The sequence below is a fragment of the Parus major genome, chromosome Z, assembly GCF_001522545.3.
Source record: "Parus major isolate Abel chromosome Z, Parus_major1.1, whole genome shotgun sequence".
Taxonomy (NCBI): Eukaryota; Metazoa; Chordata; class Aves; order Passeriformes; family Paridae; genus Parus; species Parus major.
This window is the reverse complement of record NC_031799.1, coordinates 59,345,279-59,363,544: the sequence shown is the minus strand read 5'-3', so window position 1 is coordinate 59,363,544 and position 18,266 is coordinate 59,345,279. Positions and strand designations below refer to the sequence as shown.

The 18,266-nt window shown below is 37.1% G+C and overlaps 1 protein-coding gene across 9 annotated transcripts in view; it reads right to left on the bottom strand.

Annotated features, from left to right (window-relative positions):
* ADGRV1 (adhesion G protein-coupled receptor V1) overlaps positions 1–18,266 on the bottom strand; it is a 284,918-nt gene that overhangs the window by 62,193 nt on the left and 204,459 nt on the right. For all 9 annotated transcript variants that reach the window (XM_015652741.3, XM_019005246.2, XM_019005242.2 and 6 more), the window contains one exon: positions 18,021–18,199. In XM_015652741.3, coding sequence (XP_015508227.1) covers positions 18,021–18,199 — 179 coding nt within the window. The remainder of the gene's footprint in view (positions 1–18,020; positions 18,200–18,266) is intronic.

The following is an 18,266-nucleotide window of genomic DNA, read 5'->3' as shown; positions in this document are numbered from 1 at the left end:
TTTCCCCACCTCAAATCTATTGAAGCAGATTCTTCTCAAGGGGATGAAGCATGTTATCTGACACGTCAACTGTTTTTTGTAAAGTCTCCTGTGATCTCTTAAAACATCACACTTCCTAAAATCTGGAGAACTATTTCAGCTACATATGATATGGAAGCCATTTTTTTTTTTCCCCTAATACTTTTAAAGAAAACACAAGAAACAACTGACAACATGTATACTAGAACTAATGTTAGCAGAATTACATAATTAAATTATAGAATTTAATAAAATTAAAGTAATTAATAATTAATAGAGGAAAACAGAAATAAATAACAAGCAACATTGCCAAGGAAATAACTTTTAAAAAATGGAAGGACTGACGTTCTTTGTTCCCTTCTGAGCAAAAAAGTTTTAAAATGGTAAAATTTTGAAATTGCTCAGTGGGGTAAAAACAGTTTCATTGCATTATTGCATTGTCTTGGATTCCAAGGACAATCCTTTTCAATTGTATCTAGAAGCTATAAAAGACTAAATTTGACAAAAAATTGCAAGTGTCCTTATCTATCAAACATCTGGTGTTCTGAGACACTGAGCTTTACAGCAAAGCATTCTGCAGCAAAACGAGAAAAATAATTTATTCTAAAATGGCACTCAGGAAATCAATGAGTTTAACAACTGTTTGAAACCAAGTCACTGGTAGACAAACCTTCCAAGGAGATAAACATATTGGCTCTTCCAGTGTCAAAGCCTATTCAACCTGATTAATTAACCTGATCAGATTATGGAATTCCACTCTTCTTTCTTTTTTGTTGCAACAGTTACCCTTTTCCATAAATACATTAAACAACAATATAACAACAGATTCACAGAAACCCACAGTGGTTTGGATTGGAAGGCATTTTAAAGTTCATCTTGTTCCAGTTGTGCTGCCATGGGCAGGGAGACCTTGCACTGGATCAGGTTGCTCCATGTCCCATCCACCCTGGTTTTGAACATTTCCAGAGGTGGAGCATCCACAGCTACTCTGTGAAACCTGTTCCAGTCCCTTAACATCCTCACAGAAAATATTTTCTTCCTAATAACTATTCTAATTCTCTCTTATTTTTCCAGGGAAAGAAACATGCTTTTATTGTATGTGTGGGGTTTTTTTGGTTTTGTTTGTTTGGGGTTTTTGGGTTGGTTTTTATCTGGTTGGTTTTTTGTTTTGGTGTTTTGTTTTGGGTATTTTTGCTTCTTTAGGGTATTTGCTGTTTGGCTGGTTTTTTGAGTTTCTTTTTGTTTGTTTTTCTTAAGAGAAAAGCTTATGCTTCTATGAGGTGTTGTGGAGAAAAACATATGGAAAGGGCATGCTAAGCTTATTATGGGTAACATTTGAGGTGGTAGTCATTAGTTCTTGAAAAAATTCAAGCCACATTAGTAAAATTTCTGTTTGTATAGTAGGCAGGATTGTAGAGATTTCTGCATTATAAAAAAAAATCACAGTGCTGAAGGCAGACAAGTTTAAACTTGTAATCTTCAGTCAGCTTCAAACAGTTTTCTATACACATTAATAAGGGTTCACGCAAGACCCTGGAAACAGACTTCACACTCTCTCAAATTAGTGAGACTGAATTGAAGAGTGTGGCCCAATTTGGTATGCTTTATGGCTACCTTGGAGGATGGAAGGTGATCCAGCATTTATTTGGAGGATTTTATGAGCTTTACAACACAAATAGGAGCTACATGTGTAACAATGCCACCTTGCTACCTTCCATTGCGGCAAGCACTGGCCTGTGATAAAACTATGGAATAGTTTAAAACAATGGAGAATTTTAAAAACTTTTTGAAGTGCCACCAGAAATGACATGCTGTCCTTACAAGCCTTTTACTAAAGGAAATTCTGCTGTGGCTGAGAACTAGAAAGCTTTGCTCTCTATTAAAAAACTTCTTTCCATATTATACTCTACATCACTAGTGCCTAATCGCTGTCTAGTGACAAAGAACAATAATCCTCTCCAATAAATCTGCTTCAGTGCTTCACAGCACTTACTGAGAGAGATCATTACCCAATATTAAGCTCAGGTCTTTATTTGTGCAGTATATACAGGTTATGTCTTATCTGAGCAAACATGGCTGTGGGAAACTGATATTTTCTTCATTTGCTGCAACTTTTCTTTATATACTGTAAATTGATACTATTTTCCTGTATGTTATTCTTTTAAATGGACAGACCTAGGCTGGAAATATTTTGCTATTAAGACTTTTGCCTGGATCCTTGATCACACCACTTAACTGGTGTATTTATTAAATTATGGATTACAGTATGTTTGATAGCCTTTCTTCTTAGTGCATGGCTAAGGCAGAAGGATTTTGTGTGTTCTTAAGATTAAATCACTTAACATACGGGTACAAATTATGTCTGACTTTACCTCTATAGCACAAAATTGTTGACTCATTCTTAGTTTACCATCCACAATACACACAAGATCTTTTTGTGGAGAACTGGTAAAGAGCCAGTTATTCCACATCCTCTTTCTGCAAAGCTAATTATTCCTGGCAAGGTACAATTCTTTCCACATGTTCTCACTAAAAACTGTACTATTTCTTCAGAAGAGATCTCAGATGTCAATAACATTATGAATTTTAACCAATTTTTAATGAATTTTTTTTCGCCCAGCTTTGTGCTGTGGTAAGTTTGAGTGGAAATTCCTTTATTGCAGGCTTGTATTCTATGAGATAATAAAAATAATATATTCCAGTTAATTAGTAACCAAGGCAGATGTTGAAAAATATTTAAAAGGCATTTTGAAGTAACTATTCCTTAAAACACTTAATCTAAGAATTCTGAAAACATGAGAACTGTTAACAGACATTTTCAATATGTCTTGGAGTATAGTGTAGAATTTGAGATTACTAGTTATCTACTAATATTTCACTGAAGTCAGAAACCAAAAAAAAAAAAAAAAATAGGAGACATGCTGAAACATTCACCTCATGACCAAGATTTTTTTGGACAACAGACTACATCAGGCAAACACGTTTTCATTATTTCATGAGTTTACATGCTTGATTTATAAATGGACCTGAGACCTCTTACGCTATTTAAATTACGAAACACGAGGCAACACAAAAATGCAGAAGAGGAAAGTAATGTATAACACACTCATACCAGTGCCCTCACCATCTAGTTTTATTTCTGCAGAATAGAATCTGGAAATCACTACAGACTACATTAAGAATGACAGGAGTTGTAATTTTACTGTTCCAAAGAGGTCATACTTGGATCTACAAAGAATTGTCTATTCTGTAACACACATGAGGTAAACATTCCACTCTAATCAGTCTTATAAACACCTCAGAAGGCATGCTGTGCCTGTGTTGTGGTTTAATCCTGGATTGCAGGTAAGGACCACTTGCTCACTCCCCCCACCGGCCCTCTCAGTGGAGAGAATTGGAAAGGAAATGTAAACCTTGTGGGTTGAGTTAACAACTATTTAATAATGGAAAAAAAATAATGGAAAAAATTCAGTAATACTGAATATGATGACAATGATGATGATGATGATAAAAAAGATGAAGATAAAAATAGCAATATTAACAATAATAATAATAAGAATGAGAGACAGTAACTAAACCTGGAAGAAACAAACGATAAATTATAAAACTGTGTATCACCACTGACTAATGCCCAGCCCATTCCTGAAGAACCATCTGTTCCCTTCCAGGTCACTCTCCCAATTTATATACTGGGTAAAATGTCCTGTTGTGTGGAATATCCCTTTAGCCAGCTTGTGCTCACTGTCCTGGCAATGCTCTCTCCCATCTTTTTGTGCAGCTCCTCACTGGCATTGAACAAAACACTGAAAAGTCTTGGGCTTAGGGTAAGAAATATGCAGCACCAGCCAAATCATCAGAGTGTTAACAGCATTGTTTTCATCCTGAATGCAAAACACACAGTGCTGTGTATCAGCTGCTATGAAGAAAATTACATCTGATTAGTCAAAACCACGACAGTCCTGTTTTAGCAAATTTCAAGAACACAAACTGAATTAAAAAGTTCACACTAGAGCTAGGAATGCCACCAGAGGTCTTATGCATTTGTTCTGCTCTGAACACATGGGAAAAAAATATTTCTGGTATGTTTTGATTTGTTTGGTTTGTGGGATTTTTCATAATGGGAAGGGACAATTACTGGGAAACTACAAGTAGGCAAGGAACCGGCAGTATACAAATAGGCAAAAAGCAAAACTTGAGTACTCCATGTTGTAATATATTTTGTTTGTTGGAAAACACATGCTGAGAAGCTTAAACTTTATCAGTATTGGCAGATGGCTATGTCAGAGTAGTGTCTGGAGGGATTATCTGTACTTAGCAGACTGAAAATGATCAGGATTGGGCACTTTAGAAGGGCAACTAAATGAAAATTAAAAATATACTTTCAACTTCAGGAACTAATGCCTGGTGAAAAAACCCACAAAAAATACTTAAAGCACATGTTTTACAATGAAAGATGTTAGAAAGCTCTTGTTTCTTTACTTGAAGCATTTTTTCCAATGAAACCTCTGAGGCTGAATTCTAAGCTTTCTTTTCTGATGAACACTTGTTAAACATTTCCTAGGCAATAGAGAGTTAAGCCTAGAATGAAGATCAGCTGAGCTTTCTTCTTTTCCACCATAGATATTTTCTCAATTTTACTCCTTTTCTCCTTTCCCTTCTTCGCTTCCTTCCTCCCTTTACCCTTCCCTTTCCTCTGCATCACCAATAACTGCAAGCTGTGCACAGGAATAGGATGGACAAACTATGCACCTGCACATATACAGAGAACTTGTCTACTATGATTTTTTAACATCTTTTTTGCTATTTATAGCCACTATCAAGTAAAACATTGCACAATCCAAGCTACATAATAAAAAAGTAATCCTTCCAATGTCCAAAGATGAAAACCACATGTACAACTCCAGTCTAACAATGCAGTGTTTACTTTAACCAGTACCCAAAACTGCATTTATCAAAAACTATATGTTCACTGCTAATATGTCTTACATCCTGCTAGTGGTTAGACAATCTCTCTCTAAAGATTGACATAAGACACAAACACAAGAATTCTAAAACTAACCATCAGCAAAAAATTTCTTTTTGTAGTTTCCTTTGAAAAGGGAAAATTGTATTCTAATACATTAGCCACAGAGGCATCTAAAGCATTACATTTTTTCCCCTAATCCTTCAGAAAGCAACCTTTTTTGTTCAGATGTGCTCTGAGTAATAACATCATGCAAATCATAGCATTGAGTAATCATTCTGTTATTTCTACTTACTATATAATAAGCCTAGGCTAAAGAGGTCAAAATTTCCAACTTGCATCACAGAAAGAAAATTTAGTTGCATAAAACAATTTCTACAAGGCTTTTGAGAATGTTAGTGTAAGATCAGAATGTACAATAAAGGGATCACAGCCACCAGGAAAATACTTAGACAGTCAGGTCTCTCTGTTTCTATAGAAGCATTTGTATAAAAATATAGCTTAAAACAACATTTTGCAACAAAATATTGGTCCAGGGTTTGCGCAGTAAGTCTATTCAGGGAAGTGAAAAACAAGAATCTGACTTGTTGGGGGGCATCCACTAGAACAAATTTAAGGATCTATGATAAAGCATGGATCCTCTTTCTATCCAAAATTCCTAAGTCTGTTTTGCATCACTCCACTTTGGTACTTTTAAAAGAGTGCCAAGGTAGAGGTTGTAAAGAGGCCATTATGGATAATTCTTGGTAGGATTGAACTCCTTCTATCATCTACACCCTGTCAACACTACTTACTTTACTTTAAAGCCTCAGAGCTTTCTGGTGGATTTTCCTTTGGCAGGATGCCAGGTACTGTCCAAGCTGCTCTATCACTCCCCTCCTCACCAAGACAGAGAGGAAGGGTGTGACAGCAAATAAGATGAAAAAAAAAACCTCATGGGTCAGAGAAATACAGTTTTATGAAGCAAAGGACAAGGTTGGAAGAAAAAGGAAAGACTTGTGGTCTACTTCCCATCAGCAGATGATGTCCTGTTACTTCTCAGGAAGCAGAACTTGAGCATGAGTAGCAGTTACTCCACAAGACAAACATCATAACAACAAATGTGTCCCTTTCCTCCTCCTTTCTCTTAAATTTTGTATCTGAGCAGATAGGATCTATCATGGAATATCCCTTGGGTCAGCTTGGATCAGCTGTCCTGGCCATGTTCCTCCTTTGATCTTGCTCACCCCCAGCCAGAAAACTCCAGCTACTATAGAAAAAAAGTCATAATAATATAATGTACTGTAGTTACGTAATGACATGCATTAAAAGGAAGGCTATGGATACCTCAATCAAAATATGACTAAAAGGCCATGGCAGCTGTACTGAAGCTGAGCAATAATGGTCAAATGCATTTTGCATTTCTCACATCTCTTTATTCATAACAAACTAAGATAATATGAATAACCTTGGCAAGTTTTAGGAGGAAAAAGTGACATTTTGAGTGAATTGAACACTGTAAGGCAAAGCACAGTGGTATTGTGGCTCAGGATGACACAGTATGCCCTCTTTCATGACTCAGTGCTTCAGTATGAGTACACTGAGCTAGAACCTGACTGGGGTGACTTTCCTACAGGACTGAGCAGGGAAGAATGATTTTGCATTGGTCAGCAAAAACTAGAGCTGCGTCACAATACTCTAAATTACACTTGGCAGGTTAGAGAAGCTGTTCAAGCAACGGAGGCTGTTTGAAATGTGGTCTGGGCTTATATTTTGATCAGTTTCCAATATGCAAGGGTTTCTTTAAGCAAGGTTCCTCTCAGGAAACAGATTTTGGTTTTGTATACTTAGCAACAAGACAGTAGCTAATAGTAACAGGAGGGAGCTATGTGATTTATATTTGCATGAGATAACTACAAAAAATGGTCTGATAGGGAGGTGAAAGCAGCAATGGTTTATGACTGAATCAAACAGTACGTGGGAGCTTTCAAAGAGGCATGACACAGCTGACATCTCACTGACATTGCCTTGGCAGGATATGGTTGCCACAGGCTCTCTTACTTTTTTTTTGTTTTTTGTTTTTTTTAAATGATTTGCAAACAAACAGCATGCTTAACCCATGTTCATCAAATTTTATGGACTGCATCAAATTTTTAGCTGAAGTCTGATTTTCCTAATTTGAGTTTCAGAGTAGTATTATAAACCAGTAAAAATTCCAGATTATTTAGAAAAAAGTCTTATAAGTGCTTTTATTACACACTGGAAATTTCCAATGAGACAATTTAAGAATTTTAAATGCTATTTATATATGTAAACACTCTTCTGAGAAATAATTTCCTAATCTGCATAAAATTGTAGACAGATGTGAGAACTGAGTCCAAAACACAAGGAATTGGATTTTAAAATCTGACTGCACTGAAATTAGAAGGTGCATGATGATTAAAGAAAAAACCTTGGTACTGTGGTGGAGTTACATTTTATGAAGAAAAAAGTTTTTCTAATATTAGTGGGTTCCAGTCCCCAGGAGTGATCTGTGTGTGTAAAGCAATTCTGAAATTTAGGGTGACAGACAGAACAGTTGCAAATATTGCACTTCTCTCTGCATTATATGTAACTGAAGCTATTTAAATGTCAGTTCCTGTTGCTTCTAGTCCTGAAAAGAAAAAGGTTTTTGTAATTTACACAGTGAATTTGCTAAAAATAAGTAGGTTTTCTACCAGCCAGACAAGACATTTAGGAAACCTGTGAAAATGTCAGGTAAAAGAAACTGAACAAAATGTACCAGCATTTAAAAAGACTTCTCAGAGCAGTTTTGTTTTTTTTAACATAAACAATGCAGTGTTCACTGAACTTCTACCACAATGCAGTGTTCACTGAACTTCTACCATAAGCTCATGTTGGTGCTGTTACTGATAAGCAAAGAATACTAATACAAATATATGTTCTTGCTGATAAGTGAACTACAGGCACCCCTTCCTGATACTAGCAAGAGTTTTTTTTAAAACCTTGTCTCAATTCTGACCATCAAACAATGCAGCCACAAAACCTCTGTTATCAGAGGTTTTTGCAATGTGTAGAGTTATGTATATTTAGGGTTTTCATAGTGTTTCATAGGGTTTACATTTGCTATGTAAACAGACACATCTCTCAGTACAGTGTGTTCAGGACACAGGGTAGGGTGGAAACTTGTGGTGTTTCTGCTCTAGAGGAAGTACCAGTTTGCTTTCTCATAACCAGCCTCCAACACCTACGTATGTAAGCCTGCAGAGTGCAGAGGCTGCACCACACTTGTTGCAGTTTGAGTGCTCCTGGCCACAGCAGCTCTTTGTTAAGGGGTTTTTCCAAGGCTGTGCTTTGTTAGCCACATTGTTGTGCTGCAGGAACAGACTTGGAGCTAAGCTGCTTCTTGCAGCTGTGGCTGCAGAGATGTGAAACACCCCCTTTGCAAACACAGCCTCTGCCCCAGAACACCTGTCCATCTGGAGGTACAAGTTCACTTCTGTGTACCTTCACAAAAAGTCTTATTCTCTGTATGATATGCAAGTTCTTCATAAACACATAGCCGTGATATCCTACCAGCTGTTTCCCAAGTTATGCATCTTCCTCCATAGTAAGAACCATACAAATTCTGGTGTGAAAACGGTGAAAATTTCTGATTCAATTTTCCCTATTTACCTAAGAGAGAGGGTGTCAAAGAACTCAAACCAGAGGAGAAAAAGATTGTATATACCTAAAAAATCATTTTGAAACAGAAAATGAAAAGGTGAGTGCTTTCCCTGTAGCTGCATGTAAAGAATTCCAACATGATGTTACTCTTACTTTTGTTTAGTCACTTTTTCTCAAAAGGAAATAGGAGTTTTCTCTAGAATACAGAACACCATCTGCTCATGGGTCAAGTCAAGCAAATCTCAGGGGACTCATAATAGCTACCCCAAAGAATCTCGTGCAGCTGTGAAACAAGTCACAGCCTTGTGCAAGTACATTTTGAAATGCCTGTAATCAAATACTACTGCCCCAAGCAGAACACAGTTAGGCTGATTGTTTTGATTCAGTGCTGTGTTCAGCCTCAGTCACCTCACCAGGATGACTGGAAAATGAACAACCCAAGAAATTTCTTACTGCCCATACAATTGCTGTGGAGGTTGGTATGAAGAAAAATGAAAGTTGCATATGTGTTTGATGAATTTAACTTGGTTCATGTCTCATGCAGATTAACTCAGAGATAGGTCCTTATGTTTTATTTCATATATAACTGCACATTAAAAAAATCATTATTTTCTTTATATTTTGCATGTAAGTTTAAAGTGAAATGCAAAATGTTTAACAATGGTTGTCCCGGATTTTATAGACTGAAAATGTGACATTAACTCTTTGGCATTGTTTAGTTTCCTTTTAGTTTCTTTTGTCTATGCAGCAAAAGAGAAAAAATAATGAGGGAAAGAGGAGAAGGAGGGGAAAAATGTTAATGAAAATAATGTTTAAAAATTTAAGCTCAGAAACTGCAGAATTAGAATTGCTAGAAATTAAGTCAAGGCTTGCCCATTCTTGTATACATTTGGGCAGATACTATCCCAACAATTTCTTGAAAACCAAATCTACATCCATGGGAATTACTGCTAGAAATCTGATCCTATCATCTTTACTAACATGTCAAAATTTATTATGAGTAACACCATTAATGGAGGTACCCACAGAGTAAATATCAATGAGAGAGAACATTGGGGAAAATCCAGTCCTCCATGAACAAAGGATGAAGAAATGCCAAGATGTTGTTTTGGAACAGCAAAGAACAGAATCTTCACAAGATTCAGTCTGAGTCAGTGTGTGCAACAGTCTTGTCAATAAACCAGACCTATTGCATAATAAAGCAAAAATACAATTTCCTTGTTGTTCTCTCTTGCTGCTGTTATTGTAGAGCTAAACAGTTGGAAAAAGGGGAAAATGAGAATGTCTAAACAATGGTGTTTTTTTTATAATGAGAACCCAAAATGTCACCTGCTGTTGTTTTAGAACATGGCTTATTGTGTTTCAGTCTTCTCATTATATGATCCTCTGGATTTATACCCAGTTTTTAAACCTTTTTATTTTTATTTATCTTTGACTTTTTTTGTCTTTTTTTTTCTTCCTACTGTGAAAATTAATACTAAGGAAACACAGTTACCAAAGAAGAAGCAGAAAGGACCCAGCATAAGCACTGCCTTAATACAGTTGAGATTTCTAAGGCACTGGAAACTCTGGAGTTCCCAAGCAGCTCATTCCAGAAGTCCCAGAAGACTTGCATCCTTAAGCATTTGACCAGAAAACTAAGCTGACAGCAAACCTGCTTGAAATCTCTTAGAGCAAGGTTCTTGCTAACCCTGCAATTTTAAAATTACATAAGGACTTACGTGTCTGATTTCAGTTAATTATCTTGCTCTTGTTTAAACCTACAGCTTCCTCCTCATGTGTATGAATCATTACAATAGCTTTGAAACTACAGTCTATTGTTGTGGCTATTTTGGGGTTTTTTTTACTGTTTAATACTTGTTACAATTTCTCCAAAGCAAGAAAATGTTTCCCTAGTACTATTTTTAAAGGCAGACACTCTTATCTTACTTTTTGTATGCATTTGATACTCTTGTCATAATGCTATACAGGCTTCAGAAAAGTTCCTGGAGTTTCTTTGGGGCACAAAAATTCCTTCATCTGAACCTGTTTGAAGGATCAGGTGTCATGATCATTTGGAGGTGCAACTTTCACTCATAACAACCTATCCTTTTAACCCTTTACCATGACAGCATGATAAATTTCATCATTCTGCAAGATTCTGAAAAAGCATGATTCTGATTTGTCAGAAATTAACCATCCCATAATGATTGCAAATTTTATAATAACCAGTATTTTTCTCTACTCTTGTTTCAAAATTCCATCAGTCAAAGCAGCTAGAATTTATCTTTCTTTATTGTAGTTCTTTAAAAGCATGGTACAGTGATTATGCCTAATTGTGATGGGCTTACATTTGCTTAACATTTACGAGAAATATTTGCCCGGGTATGAAAGACATTCAACCCACTGCCACTGTCCCCAGCAATTTCTCCCCACTGAAAACTTATATTGGTAATGAGGGACAAGTGAAAGGTAATTAAAGTCATCCTATTTAGAAGTGAGGTATTTTTAAATAATCCTGAGCAGCTGGTAGCACATCAGGCAGCTTCTTTGGAAACACAAGAAAAGTTTTGAAAATAAAGGATACAAAAAGGCCAAACTTTGTACTTTATTAACTTACTCTGTAGGGTTTTCTCTATATGAATATGTGTGTATATATGTATGTGTTTATGTATAGTGTGCCTGTAGTGTGGTGCTGTGTCAGCATAACTGAAGTAGCTCTGGTTCATCAGAAACATTAAACCCACAGTAGCACAGAGCTCAGGATGGTTTAATTTACTGTGCAGAAAAGGACTAAGCAGCAAATGGTGAGAAATCGGCAGTCAAAACTGCAGGCTTTTTTCCCCCAGCTTCAGCTGAGTGGTCCATGAAGCACTTGGCTTTGCATACAGACAGTTGAGCATCATTTTGTGCTGAGGTCTAGCAACAGGAGTTTGTAATAACTTTGAAACCCTAGATGATGTGCCAGTGAACTGAGGAGAAAAGAGGTGGAAAAACTGGGATAATAGGAAAAAGAAGCTGGAGAGCGAGCGAGCGAGAGAGAGGGCCATGCAGGAAGTCCAAGTCCATGCAAAATATAAAACCAGGCACCAGAGGATGGGAATTCCTCATATTGTCATTAAAAAAACCTCTTCCACTTATTATGTCCTTGAGTCAAATTAAAGTCTCTGAATGCTTTCTATGGCAATTCTTAGCTATTTTCTTTCCTATTCCTGCTTGTAAAAGTCTGGTGATTCAAACATTGTTTGCGACTAAATTCAGCACTTTTGAAGTAATGTGGAAAAGGAGACATGAGATTTAATCCAAATGCTTGTGCAGCAATTAGCTCACTCAAGCTAAAATATTCTTGTTACTGGTCCTTGGTTTAAAGAAAGCAGATCTCCATTTTAGGGAAGAGCCAGTAAGCCAGGGATCTGTTCCTGGGATGTGTGCCAACACTGAGACAGTCATACAACTGGGTGAGACCCAAAGCAGCATCCAGTATATTCTTCTGACTGGGTTAAGGGTCAGTGCACCAGACTGACAGACAGTTAGAGAGAAGCCATGGCACAAAGTGTCCATGACTCATTGCAAAGGGCTTGGTACCAATTTTCTACAGAGTATCTTATCCCAATAATGTTAACAATGGCTCTGTCCTTGTTTCAGTTAATTTCTTCTTAGCAGATGGTACAAGTGCTGTGTTTTGGATTGGAATGAGAATGGTATTCATAAGACACTAATGTTTTGGGTTTTTGCTAGTCATATTTACCCTAAGTCAAGAACTTTTCCTTCCTTGTCTCATGACCTGTCAGTGAGAAGGTAGGCAAAATAATCTGGAAGGGAACATGGCTCGGACAGGTGACCCGAACCGAAAATACCCAAAAGGGTATTTTCCACACCACAGAACTTCATGGCCAGTATATAAAACGGTAAGTGCAGTCAGCCTGGGTTCAGGAAGGGGTGTTTGGAATCAACCAACCAGTGGCGACAAACTGAATTGTGCATCACTTAAAAAAAAATAAAAAAATCATTGTTACGATTCTAGTTATTAAGATTATGATTATTTTAAATTATTATTTTATTTTCAATTAATAAGCATTTTTTATCTCAATATACAAGTTTCACTTTGATTCTCCTCCCCATTCAACTGGGATAGAGAAGGAAGAGCAGAGGAGATGAAGCATGGTGTTTCATGTCCAGTTGTGCTTAAAACCATGACAGGTTCATCTGTTCCCTGAGCCATCCCTATGTGTAATATTCAGAGAAGGTGCAGTGAGAACATTTTCTAAGAGTACTAAGAAGATCTGTAACTCTTAATCACAGCAAAAAGTTCATAGTTTCCAGCTTTCTTTAGCTTTGTTTCCCTATCCCACAGATGTGGCTCCATAGTTACGGATCCAGTGAATTTCCTGCAAAAAATGGCTTTGAGCTGGACTGTGGAGGACATAGAAGTATTTTTGGTTTTTTAAAGAAAGGAACATCACTGGAAAATCATTTTCATTATTTCTCATCAATATTTCATGACAATGATACCAAAAAAAGTATTTGAGAACATTTAGCTTAACCCTTTTTGTGCTATATGAAAATATGAACCTGAATCCAAGTGTATGGATATTTGTAAAAATTTAAAGTATTGTAACAGCACATATCTTGTTCTGTACCCTGTTTGCCACATGGGATTTTAAAGAGGAAAACAAATGTGTAACACGAATTCTTCTGACAAAGGAGATCATTCCTCCCTTGGGCAAATACAGGACTCTGCTTAAAGAGAGACACTTCTAGAAACTGGGGAGATTAACAGAGGGAAAAGAGCAAGTAAAAGACAGCCAAGCTCAAACAGAATCACAGAATTAATTAGGCTGGAAAAGAACTCTGAGATCATTGAGACCAATCCATGACCAAATACCATGTCAACTAGACTATGGCACTATATGCCACACCCAGCCTTTCCTTAAACACCTCCAGGTGACTGCACTATGTCCCTGGACAGCTCATTCCAATATCTAGTCAATCTTTTTGTGAAGAACCTCTCCTGGTGCAGCTTGAGACTACTCATCCTCTCATCCTGTCACTGGCTGTCTGGGAGAAGAGACCAATTTTCACCCGGCTACAATCTCCTTTCAGGGAGTTGTAGAGTTAAAAGGCCTCCCCTGAGACTCCTTTTCTCCGGTCTTAGCCTCTCCTCACTTGTGCTCCAGACCCTTCCCCAGCTGTACTGCACTTCTCTGGACACACTCAAGCACCTCAATGTCCCTCCTAAATGGAGGGGTACAAAACTGAGCACAGAACACAAGGTGTGGCCTCACCTGGGCCCACTACGGGACAATCACTGCCCTGCTTCTACTGGCCCCATATTTCTGACCCAGCTCAGAGTGCCATTGGCCTTCTGGGCTACCTGGGCACAGGTCACTCACAACTTGCTGTCAACCAGCACCCCCAAGCACTTTTTTTGCTGGGCCACTGTCTGGTTATTCCATTCCCAGCCTGTAGCTCTGCACAGCGTTGTTGTGGCCAAAGTGCAGGACCGAGCACTTGGCCTTGTTGAACCTCATTCCCTTGGTGTTGGCCAATCAACCCAGCCTGCCCAGATCCCTCTGCAGAGCTTTCCTGCCCCCCAGCAGATCAACATTCATGTGCAACTTGGTGTCATTTGCAAATTTGCTAACTGTAGACTCAATCCTCTCATCCAGAGCAATAAAGATGGGCCAACACTGATCTCTGAGAGAACATGAACAAAAAAAACCTCCTACTTTCTGGGAACTGGAGGAAATTATAGAGTTGGCCACCATTAAAAGGAAAGGTAAGACACAACATGACAAAAATCATGCTTGAAATACAACATTTGCAAAGATACAGTAGGCAGGGAGGTATTTGCTTATAAACTTTTAGATTTTTATTCTGTCAAGTGTATTTCCAATTTTCTCATTTTCAAAGGCTACTGTTTTAGCTTACAGTCTAATAAATCAAGTCCTTTAGCTTTCTTATGTGAATTTGATTTCAAGAAGGTCTAGTCAGACTCAAAGCTTAAAGCAGCAGCAAGAGTAGCTCCTGAGCTTGTAAAAACATGCTGCTGTAGGAAAGAGATTTAAAATACCCAAGCAGTTAAAAGATCAAATGTACCTTTCAGAAGATTTTTTTATTATTATTAAATAAAAAACCCCTTACGAATAGACAAGTTTACAACAAAACAAAATTCACCTTAAAATCAAATTCCAAACCTTACTGTGGCTCCTAAACTCTAGAGAGTTCAGCATTTGCTGCATTCTTGGTATATACAGATTTTCATTTAACTGAAAATCTTTCAGTTAAGGTTCTGAAAAGTTTTATCTTAGCAAAACAGTTAAACACAGTGGTGTTTCTTCTAACAGATCTCTTAAAGTACAAAGACACAGTTCACCTAATAAGGAGGCAAATTCAAACTGCAGACACTGACAAAGAGATGTATAGCACAATGGAGGGGTGAGAAGAGAGAGAAATCTGAATAATTACATAAAATCTAGCTCTCTCAGTTTCATCCTCGTCACTTGTCACTCTCTAACATCTACAAAACAAAGATGCAAGTAAAAGAGCTAAAATAGAAATCTTTGACAGTAAAGTAGCTTTCTAGTTTCTCATGTAGCCCTGAAAATTTCAATGCTGTTGGAAGTTGATGAACCACACCCATTTTCAAGCTTTGCCCTAACTCATCTGCTTCTGAGATCAGAAGCCAGAATTATTTAATGACAAATATCAGCTTTTGTTCACAAACACAAATTTAAAGGTTAATTATGCTATACGCACTGGACTTGTACCCAAGAGATTGCCCAGAACTCTAAAAGATGTTATAAAAAACCCTGTACTACTCTAAAGTTGTCCAGAATCAGAATCTTTTCTAGTCTTACTGAGAGACTTCAACCTTTGCAGCTGAGCAGTGGGGGATTCAGCAAAGGGAGGAATGAAAGAGCCCTTCTGTGTCACTTAGGTGTTTCACTTATCATTGAACTTCAACCTCAAAATGAATGAAAAAAAGAATGCTGCTTGGTGGTAATTTACTAGTATTAAAAAAAAACAATAAAAAAAATCACATAATGCCAAAGAGAGAACTGTTCATACCATATATAAACACTATTACTTATTAAAGTAATCAAAGGTATACTACTGGTTTATACTAGGACATGGGAATCAGAGTATAAAATACAGGCATTTTTGTGTAGGATTTGTCATATCTGGAGAGAAACTATCCCAATACTTCCTTTGAAGCTTAAAAACCAACACAGCTGAACTAATTTTTTTGTTCATTGCAAGTAAAAATGAACTTCTCTAAACATAGTTATACTGTTGGGTATTAATTGTGCCCATGGCATACTGGTTAAGAGCAAAACAGTTGGCCAGACACCAAAAATTAAAAACTGGGTTGCCTGAAGGAGTGATTGCTTAGGAGAGAAGATAACAGGCTTCACTACTTCTATTACTTTAACCAGTCTTCCAGCTATCACATTTGTTCTCCAGCACACTATTGTCCTCAAACCATTTCTGAGGCTAATTCTGAAGTCAGTATGTAATGAGTTTGGATTTGGAAATATCCTTGTCACTTTTTCCACTACTGCATTCTTGTTTGGAGAAAACAAACCAAGTGCTGTATCTCAATCTGTCCCCTTTTTTACAATCTGTCTTTCAAAGTCCTCTTGTATAAATAAGAACAAGTCTTACAGTGCTCTTCAAATCAGGAATTAGCATTGATGCTATTTATGAAAATTCTTGCAGGTATCTCTTACAGTGTCCACATTGACTGAGATGGAATAAGCTGCACATTCACTTGAGATGATTTCTGGCATTTTATACAAGTAGAAAGCTGGAAAAGTTTTATATTTAATTTAGGCAATAGGTTGGACTGAGTCATTTTCCTTTACTTAATAATCAGAATGTAAGGTCTTTCCTTGTTTTTAAAAGAATGAGACATGGACATTAAAAGAAAATAACTGGAAAACTGTGTTTCACTGCATAACAATACCATCAACCCTGCTGCAGTTGGAGAACTTATTGTTACACATATTCCTTGTGTTTACTATGCACAAAGAAGCATTTTACCATAAAGAAAAATACATATTCTGTGAAGAAATATTGATGTGTATGGCATGGTATACAGCTATGGAGCACTCCCTGATAAAACATGAACATCAGCAAAGGTCTGTTGTTGTGGACCTCAGTTATACTTCTGAGTTGAGCTGGTGCCTATGAATGTGGGACAAAACTTCAGCCAACATGGTCACAGAATTTGTGGTACTGAAGGTAACTCAATTACAACCAAATCAGGCATCCCTGCTTACCATGCACAGTACAGATTCACACACAGATATGCATATACAAATAATATTTATAAGGCCAAATGTGTGTGTGTGTGTACTTGCATATAATTCAACATCAGTATGAAATTCAAATATCTACTTCTCACAGGGATACCCTTTTTTGTGTGAAAAAAACCCAACAACACTAAATTTTGTTCTCTTAAAATGGAAGGATGCACACTGTATATTCCTCTTTTATTAAAGACAGATGAATAGCCTTCTGCTGTGGGATAGTCTCCTGAAAGCAACCTTGTATGATGTTTTCATAAAAAGATTTTATACATTCTTTTTAAAAAGAAGATGCGTGTTTAGTCTTTTCTGCACATGAAGCATGTAATTGTGATACAAAATCAATAAATATATTATCCTCATATCCTAGAAGAGCTATCATCACAGATTAAGTTCGCAGATTAATCTTCATCACAGATTAAGAAAATGACCCAGAGGGGGGGAAAAAAAAAGCTAAGAAGGAGCAAAAATATTTATCTCTGTATCTCCACTTAAATGCATCTGGTTCTATGAAAATATACTGTTTTAATTAAGACAGTTTTCTATGTTCATATGCAACTTTGAAAGGGCTGTGATAATTGTCAACAACACAGCAACTCTCAGACTTGGAATATAACATATTCATTATTATGAGAGAAAACAGTTTAGGAAAAATATCTGACATAATAATGTAGTAATACTTTTTAGCAAAGAATATACTTATTAACATAAGAGATGGGGAGATTAAGGCTTGATTTAGTTTTGGGGTTTTTTATCACAGAAATTAAATGGAAGAAAACCATGCTCTTTTCCCCATCCTGCAGCAGAAGCCATTTCTGTCCTCTAGCCTGAAATTGCACATTCTCAGAAAAAAAAAAAATAAAAATTTAGTCACTAAGCAGACATGCTTGGGCCAGCTCTGCCAGAAGGAGAAACTGGAGCAAAGTCCAGCTGCACAGATACTGCTGTACTGCATATGGGTGACACTTGCCTCATCTCCACCAAATGAGGAGTCCCCTGACCATTTCTTTGATATACCCCACTCTCTACATGAAAGAAAATTTGGTAGAAACTGAAATAGACAGTGCAATGCCTAGTTCATGCTTTTTTAAGGAAACACTTACAGATCACCGTAGACAAGGCCATAAATCTCTGCTGTGCTGTGATGGTAGATTCCTCTCAGGATAATTAGAAGAAGGATAACAACAAAAGCTGGAAGCCCCCAACTCAAAAGGAAGTAAAGCAGATAGCGCCTCTCTGTGTGCTCATCATTCATCACAAGGACGTACCAGAAATTAACAGCCTGAAGAATAATGCACAAAGACAATCAGTAGACTTGCTGGTGATAAACTATGCCAAAAACCAAATCA